Source organism: Cibotium barometz, chromosome 11 (genome assembly GCF_041138505.1).
Source record: "Cibotium barometz isolate CiBa-2024 chromosome 11, ASM4113850v1, whole genome shotgun sequence".
NCBI classification, from domain to species: domain Eukaryota; kingdom Viridiplantae; phylum Streptophyta; class Polypodiopsida; order Cyatheales; family Cibotiaceae; genus Cibotium; species Cibotium barometz.
In genome coordinates this window covers 41,826,579-41,835,481 of record NC_141056.1, presented here as the reverse complement: position 1 = coordinate 41,835,481, position 8,903 = coordinate 41,826,579, and the positions used below count along the sequence as shown (strand labels likewise).

The window sequence follows — 8,903 nt, the reverse complement described above, 5'->3', positions numbered from 1 at the left end:
CAAGCCAAAACTCTCCAAGCCCCACCCCCCCAAGGCAAACGCCCTAGCAAGGACAGATTGTTGGTATCATGGCACCTACACAAGTATCGTCCAGGATAGATCATACAAGTGTCAAGCATCCTGGATAACATCCTCACCTTTTGGAAGGCTTCCACCAAAGCCCACCACAGATCAGACACACTAGCAAACACTTTTCCTCGACTTCAAAGTGGCCTATGACAGTTGAATAGCAAGGGCACAATGGTTTGGATGGGCTTCGGTCTCCCAAATTTTCATCAAGCCATATCTGCCCTGTACTTCACCCAAAAGAAGGCTACAAGTAGGAAGCATGTCCATGTGGCACTCACATGGGTGACACACACAACATCCTGTCTTGCCAAACTTGGAGCACTCAGGCAATTCATGCACTTTTGCTTCACTTCAATTCCACTCCACTTGTAGGCTCTTCTCCATATCCACTGGCTTGATCTCTAAGCTCTCTGGCTTGGCTACTGGATCCTCTACATTACATGTCGCATCATTCTCCTCCCTATTTAACTCGGAGAAACTCCTTAGAAACTATAAGGCTTACCTCATCCTCTTCCTCTCGAGATTTAGAGAGATCTACCTCCTGGCTCCCTTGTTCAAGATCGGGTTCGAGTTGGAGTTCACATTCCAGTGTTGGCAACCCCGGCAATGAAACATCTACTAGAATCTCCTCATCTGTGGAAGTTGTGTCACCCAAGAGCTCCTTTAGTGTTGGAAACTCTCCCTCACTCGGCTCAACACTCTCAGTCTTCAATCCTAGGCGACTCGACTATGGTTCTTCCCCATGCATGTACTTCCTTCATCGTGCTCTCTATCACCATCTTCATGATAAGGGCTCTCCTTTGCTCTTCCAAAAGCCTTGCTTCGTGTTCTTCTTGTTCTCTTTCTTCTTTAGCTCTCGCCAATTTTGCTTTTCGGCCGTCAACATGTTTCTCACAGTGCTCCAACTCTCTCCCCCAATGCTCTTCAGTGCCAAAATGCTCCCTGCTCCCATCAGAAGTATCATTTTGATATGCTGACGGATGTCGCTGCATAAAGCCAATTGGACTCAGATCGGGTCATTTTCTTGGGATGCCATGTCTGCGACCTAAGTTATGCATGCAAACTAACGCTACATGCAAGACCTATGCATAGAACCCTAATGCATGCACAAAGTTGATTAGGATGCAAAACGCAAAACCTGATTTGGATGGCTATGCAAAAACAAATCCTAATCTTGTTGCATGCACAAACGCTACCTAAGATTGACCTAGATGCTTTGATATCAACGTCCCATGAGTGATGCACCAGAAGACTTACATAGATTAACACTAATTCTACTGATGTTGCAATCATGCAGAAAACAAGATGGAGCGCTAATCTATTGTATATTGCAAAACATGCTATATTTTAAATGATGCTTTTGGATCTTAACTTTGATCCTTCTTATGCATACCTATCTACTAATGCATACAAAGGTTACCACTTGTCCTCCACTTGTGCATACTCTAATGCACATGAGGGTTGCTTAGACTCGCTCCTTGGAAACTTCTGTGGAGTTCTTGATACCTTGGTTGCTACTGCACTTGGTCTTGGCTTGCCAACCTCTCTATCTAAATGCCTAAGAATGACCCTTGGCCTGCCTATATATAGGAAAGTCATAGCAAGTCGGTAGGGGCTTTTATGACACCAAAAAGTCCTCTAACAGGTCTTTTCTTGGATTCATATTGTGCCCAACTTGTGTCGAAGCATTTGGTCCATGTCTTGGGCACCTCTAGGCACCTATTGGGCTGCCAAAACTCACCAAATCAGGCCATACCCTGCCCCATACTTTGTCTAGATGGCGGTTGCAAGCAGGAAGCATGTCCACATGGTACTCACATGGGTGATGCACCAGACACTTAATTAATGGATCCTAGAGACCCCTCCGTGCACTTTAACAGATGTCATGTGACCATTAACAACTCTTCAAAGCAGGAGGTAACCCCCTTTCTTGCTAGAATTCTTAAGAAGCTTTTCCCCTTTGTAATGTTTGCAGCTAGCCTACTGCACACTTGGAAAAGCTTGAAACCAGCTCTCTTCCAATGCCCTGAATGCGGAGGAGGATAGACTTTTCCAGCCATTCATCCAGAATGACAATGTCCGCCTCTCCTTGACTCATCAGTTGGGAATACGTATCTACATCTCCAGGGGCGGATGAGAAGCACTCCCTTGTCCTCGCTCTTCTTCTCCCAGTTCCAACCCCTTGCTTGTCTGCAGTGGACCCGGACAGTGACACTAACGTTTAACAGCCCCCTCCCTTTCAAAATCTACTTTAACTGGCTTGAAGATCACATGTTCATAGTACGGCCAAGAACAGCAATGAGAAGACAACACCTTGCAACCTCTTCAAGTTCCCCGATTCTGGCTTGAACATGGGAGTTCTATGATATCCATCACGTCAGAAAAGGAAAGCAGTCAATCATTCTGGGCTTAAAGGGCACCTGCAATCCAGCTTGCCACTCTGCGCACCCTCCCAGGGGGAAAATGTCACCTGACGTTCCTTCCCCTACTTCATCCATATCTCTCTCATCCAAGTCCAACAGGATCCAAACTTCATTTTCCCTTTGATACACCAATCAATGCAGTAACTTCTCTATTTGTACTACTGCAAAATAACCTTCTAGGAAGCCAACTTTTCCGAAGGGCCAGCAGTCTCAACAAGCACCGGTTTATCCTCATTGTATGGAATACTCACCCTTGCCTATGTCTGCAAAGAATTTTTGCATGGAACAGTCAATGCCTCATGAGGCCAATAGTTTAGCGACTCAAGAGTCCAAACAAGTCACCTTCATATATTCTGGAACCGTCCTGACTTCTTAATGCGCACTTAAGCTGCTGCTTTTGCATCTTCAATTCTAGACCCGATCGCCTTGTGTAAATCTCCCACCCTGCATGGGCTTCTTGGCTTCTTCAAAGGTTGCTGTTGGCATTCTAGATCTACTTGGTCTGCACCATAATAGCAGCCCACATTCTAGATCTATGCACCATTCTGGAAGTGTCCTGACTTCTTAAATGCAACTTAGGAGAAGCATCCCCACAGTGCTTAAGCTGCTGCTTTTGCATCTTCAATTCTAGACCCAATCACCTTGCTTAAAGCTCCCACCCTCCATGTGCTTCTTGGCTTCTTCAAAGGTTGCTGTTGGGCATCTACTTGGTCTTCACCATAATAGCCCACAAAAGACTTAATAGATAGAGCCACTAAATTACTCATCAGAGGATGAGGCTTGCTCTCAGCCCTGACATTGCAGCACAGTAATCAACCTTCTGTTTATTTCACCTTCATGAGCACATCATCCTTGGATAATAATTCAGGAAATTTTCCATTAATGAGTCAAATTTATACACTCTGGAGACTTGAATTCACATATCCAAAACTGTCTCCTTCATGATAACAACTTCATTTACTGCGCGATATTTGGTGCAGTAAAAAAACAAAACTTTTTTTTTCCCCAAATACATGTTGCAGTCCTTAACCATAGTTTTCTGAAGCCTTTTTGTAGCTTCTAAATGCACACACATAAGATATCAAAATTTGTAAGAGAGTAAGCTTACCCTTTCCCCCATTGAACGCACAAAATGGAAGCTTTGCATCAACAAGTTGCACTTGCACTGTCAAAGCCATTTCCTCCAATACCTGGATAATTACATCATGCAGCAATAAGCTCTCTCTTTCTTTCTCTCTCTCTCTCTCTCTCTCGCTTCTCGCCTCGCCTCTTGCCTACCCTCCTCTCTCTCTCTCTCTCTCTCTCTCGCTTCTCGCCTCGCCTCTCGCCTCTCACCTCTTGCCTACCCTCCTCGCCCTTGCCTCTCGCATCTACTCATTCACACCAGGCCTGGTGCAGGGCACCGCCAAGCCATGGCGGTTATCTCAGATAGGGGGCCCGCCTTGTCATAGCAGGTGGTACAGACGACCTAGCCCTACCAGCGATCCACGATGCCAAAGAAGTCGTACGCTCGTGCCCTGGCAACACCGACCAAAACCCTAACTAGTCAAAGCTTGAGCTCATGGGAGAAGTGTAGGCATATGCTCACTTATGGTAGTGCTATGTGTGAACAGGGCTTAACCAAGGGCACTTTTTCCCATGTGGTTTTTCCCCTTGGACATCAAGTGTGAAAGGACACATATAATATTTTGTACTTCTATATTATATGGATGTGGCACACATGCAAGGGTTGACTTGCATTTTGTGGATACCACACTTTTGGCTCTCTCTCTCTCTCATTTCTGTGTGTGAGCTTCTCTACCCTGCACCTAACCCTAATGTGCAGGTTTGTGTGTGTGAGTGTGTGAGTCCAACACCCAACATTTGGTATCAGAGCTGGGAGCTGGCCCTGGAGTAGCGCCTGTGCAGAATCTGCAAAAAAAAACTGCAAAATTCCATCGACGCTGTGTTTTTCCGTCGCCTGCGAATTTCCATCGACGTGTTTTTCCGTCGATGTCCGTCCGTCGGATTCTGTCGGCGCTCCTCCGTCCAGCCACCAGTGCCGGGCAGCACTAGTGGGGAGCCCACCACCACCGCCCAGCTCGCGGGCGGTTCTTCCACCTCCAGCCGGCGGCCGCTGCCGCCCCTCCGCTCCGTCACAACAACCGCCGGCCACCGTGGTCTCGGCTTGCCGTTCCGTTCCGGCCGACTTTGCTCCGTCTCGACTGGCCGTCCGTCCGTCCTCCACCGTCGACTCCAGGCACCTGCGCGTTCGCCCTTCGCCTCTGTTCACGCCCAGCGCTCCCTCCGTACTCGCCTTGCTCTGAGCGCCCGACTCCGCCTGCCCGACTGACGACTCGCCCGACACCTACTCGCCGGCTGCCGCCTTTTCTGTTTTTCGCTGTCGCCTGGCCCTGGTGCAGCTAGCCTACGCCTGTGCCATTAGCTCCGTGAGCTTCAGCCCCAGCTCCCCGTCGGCTGCCCACAGCCAACCGTTGCCCTGCAACACTCCCTCCAACACCTCCACCTGCAACGACTGCAACCGTCTGAGCTCTGCACAGCTCCACCGACTCCCACCGTCAACTCTATTAGATTGTCTGCTCCAAGCCTACTGCCCTTGCAGGAAGGTATTTCTCTGTGCGGTCAAATACAAATACAATATTTTGTAGCCATTACAGTGGAGGTCATATGCAGATTTAGCAGACACTTCTGTGCAAGTCAAATTCACAGGAAAATTGCAGGTCCAATTTGGGAAATTTACCAATTTCAGGACAAATTGAAAAAATTGGGCATTTTGCTTTGCTTGTGGTTTTTGAAATTGAGGTCAAAATCAGCAAATTGAACCTCTTATTTGCAAAAATTTGGGGATTTTCAAAATTGAGGTCAAAATTGGCAAATAGAACCTCTTACATTTGCAGAAATTTGGGGCTTTTCTGAAAATTGGCCAATTAGATGCACATTGAAGCGATTGGAGCGCATAAAAATTGGAGATTTTCTGATTGGAGCATGTAATTGGGCATTACAGCTGCGATTTGTCGCGTATGTATACACATTGTGTGTAATTGGACAATTTGGTGCAGGTTTACACTTGCTTTGGTTTGCAGGCATACATTTGCACAGGACATTTGGTTGCCTGGCAGTGCACATTGGTGCTTGGTTTGCTTGCAGATATATTTTGTTGACATGGCACAGAATGCTACAGATGTATTTAGTGTGCTCACCCAGGAGGACAAGCTGGATGAATCTAACTACTCCCTCTGGAGTTTCATGATCCGTAATTTGCTGGTAGCCAAAGGACTTTGGGGCATCGTGTGTGGTGATGACACACGCCCACTTACCATACAGCCAGCCACGCCTCAAAGGGGAGGTACTCAAAGAGCTCCTGATGTAGATCCTGCTCCCACACAAGAGCACAAGAGATGGGACTCTAGAGATGCACAGGCCATGTCATTGATAGCCCTTTCAGTGAAAAGGACTATTATTCCGCACATTCGTTCATGCAAAACATCGAAGCTTGCATGGGACACATTGGAAGCAATGTATCAGGTACGCAACGAGGCAAGAGTTGCCTACTTGAAGAGGCAATTGGATATTCTTTCTATGGATGAGGGTGACTCTATGGTAGATCATCTCACCAAAGTGAAAGATTTGCAGGAACAATTGCTCAACATTGATGAGGTTATCCCAGACAGACAGATGGTCACCAGCACTCTTCATTCTTTACCACCTTGCTACTTGGGTTTTCACCTCTCTCTCAACCTCTCAATGAGAGGAGGTGGTGATCCCGTCACTTTTGAAGAGCTCGTGGGTTTACTCTTGCAGGAAGAGCAAACAAGAGCAAACTTATCGAGCAACCGTGGTGGAGAAAAGGCATTTACAGCCAAGGATAAGGGTAAAGCAAAGAGCTTTAGGCATGGGGGACAACAGTCTAGCAAGGCTGGTCATGGACAGCCCTCTTCTAGTGGTGAAAAGTCTAACAAAGGGGATGCAAACAAGCCCAAAAAGAAGGGCAAATGTCACTACTGCCATAAGCCTGGACACTACATCAGTGAATGTAGGAAGCGGATTGCAAAAGAGAAAAGGAAAGAAGCAGGCAATGTAGTAGCAGACTCTTCTGATGACAAAGCACAGCAATCAGCTAATGTAATCCAGGAAGAGTACACTTTTTTGGTCACATGCACTAGTGACACACCAAGTGCTTCAGACACTGATATGTCTTGCATTGCATCTGACAGACAGAATGCATCATGGTATTTTGATAGTGGTGCTTCGAGCCACATCACTTCATGCAAAGATGTATTTCAGCACTTGGTTTATGCTTCAAATGGCCGCACTGTATCATGTGCAGATCATACCACATATCTAGTAAAGGAAACTGGTAATGTCATACTTATTGCAGCCAATGGTGCCAATATATGTATGAAAAATGTATTGTATGTTCTAGGGATAAAAAAAAATCTGCTCTCCGTCTCAGCCATAAACGACCAAGGTTTAAAGGTTGAATTTGAAGATGGGAAGTGTTTGGTAAAAGACCCATCAAAGGGTTATGAAATAGTCACTACTAGAACACGATACAAAGGCTTGTATAAGCTGGACAGCTATGACAAGCGCACTTATGATGCAAATACAGTGGCTGCCCACACTCCTGCTATGCATGATGCAGAGCTATGGCATGCTCGTTTTGGGCATGTAAATTTTCAGAGTTTGATGCTTTTGCTGCCTCTTGAGTCTCCACCAAGACATGTATGTGAGGGGTGTATTTTGGGAAAGATGCAACGAAAACCATTCCCCAAAGATGGAGCTGTTAGAGCTGAAAATAAATTACAGCTCATACATAGTGATATATGTGGTCCGATGCAGACACCATCCATAGGGGGGCATCTTTACTTTGTGACATTCATTGATGACTACTCCAGGTTTGCTTGGGCTTACCCTTTGAAAGCAAAAGCAGATGTGTTTACATGCTTTCGACACTTTGTAGCAATGGCTGAAAATATGTGTGCATGTAAAGTCCGAACACTCCGCTCAGATAGAGGTGGAGAATACATGTCAAATGCATTCAAGGATTATATGCTTCAAAAGGGCATCAAACACCAATGTACTGTGCCTTATACACCGCAGCAGAATGGTGTAGCTGAAAGGAAAAATAGATCTCTCATGGAGATGGCAAGATGCATGGTGAAAGCACAAAAGTTGCCTCACAAATTTTGGATGGAAGCTATAATGTGTGCAGCTCATGTGTTGAACAGGTGTCCAACAAAAGCTTTGAAAACCATAACACCATTTGAGGCTTGGTATAGCCGAAAGCCAACAGTGGATTATATGCGTACATTTGGGTGTTTGGCATATGCACATGTGCCAGAACAACTCCGAACAAAGCTAGATGACAAAGCAATTAAATGCATTTTACCGTCTTTATAATCCAACTACACGAAGGATTTTTGTCAGTAGAGATGTGGTATTTGCTAAAAATTCAGAACAGCCCATGTACAGCTTGTATAAAAGCAATGATACAGGCTTACAGGACATATTTGATGGACTTTTACCCATTGCAATCAGGGGGGATTCAGATCAGCCAGCCCCTACACAAGAAAATCCACATGTAGAACATGTGGACCAGCCAGCCATTCAGCCCCCTTCTATGGAAGAAGTGGAAGATCTTGTCAGGGAAGAGCAAATAGCCATAGACACAGCCAAGTCAGTGCCAAGATGGTTGCTGAAAACTTTGCAAGAAAGCAAACTTGCAGCTCCACTCACAGGTAGAACAAGGGCTAGTTCCAGCCATGCTTTGAATGTACTTCGTGGGGAGTCTGCATTCGCAATGGGTGGTCTCTTTGATTCAGAAGAGCCTTCTTCTTATGAAGAAGCACATGAGAATGAGCATTGGTTGCAACCTATGCAAGCTGAAATTTCTTCTATCATGAAGAACAATACATGGGATCTTGTGGAATTGCCTAAAGGCAAGCATGTAATTGGAACAAAGTGGATGTTCAAAGTCAAAAGAAAGCCTGATGGTACTATTGACAGGTACAAAGCAAGACTTGTGGCTAAAGGCTACTCCCAGAAAAAGAGAATAGATTATGAAGAGACTTTTGCTCCTACTTTGAGAATGACCACAATAAGATCAGTGATTGCATTGGCTGCCCATAAAGGATGGAAAGTGCATCAATTGGATATCAAAACTGCATTCTTAAATGGGGATTTACAGGAGGAAGTATATGTAAATCAGCCCATTGGTTTTGTAGTTCCTGGTGAGGAACATAAAGTATGCAGGTTGCACAAAGCATTGTATGGGTTAAAGCAAGCTCCAAGAGCTTGGTATGATAAGATACATGCTCATCTAACCAGCCAAGGTTATGAGAATAGTCCAGCTGAATGCACATTGTATGTGAAGAAAACCGATGCCGATATTCTCATAGTCATCTTGTATGT

The 8,903-nt window shown here is 45.6% G+C and overlaps 1 protein-coding gene across 1 annotated transcript in view; it reads right to left on the bottom strand.

Moving 5' to 3' along the window:
* LOC147634180 (IMP-specific 5'-nucleotidase 1-like) overlaps positions 1 to 8,903 on the bottom strand; it is a 116,619-nt gene that overhangs the window by 21,767 nt on the left and 85,949 nt on the right. The window contains exon 5 of the mRNA XM_086805333.1: positions 3,601 to 3,682. Within this exon, the coding sequence (XP_086661459.1) occupies positions 3,601 to 3,682 (82 nt within the window). The remainder of the gene's footprint in view (positions 1 to 3,600; positions 3,683 to 8,903) is intronic.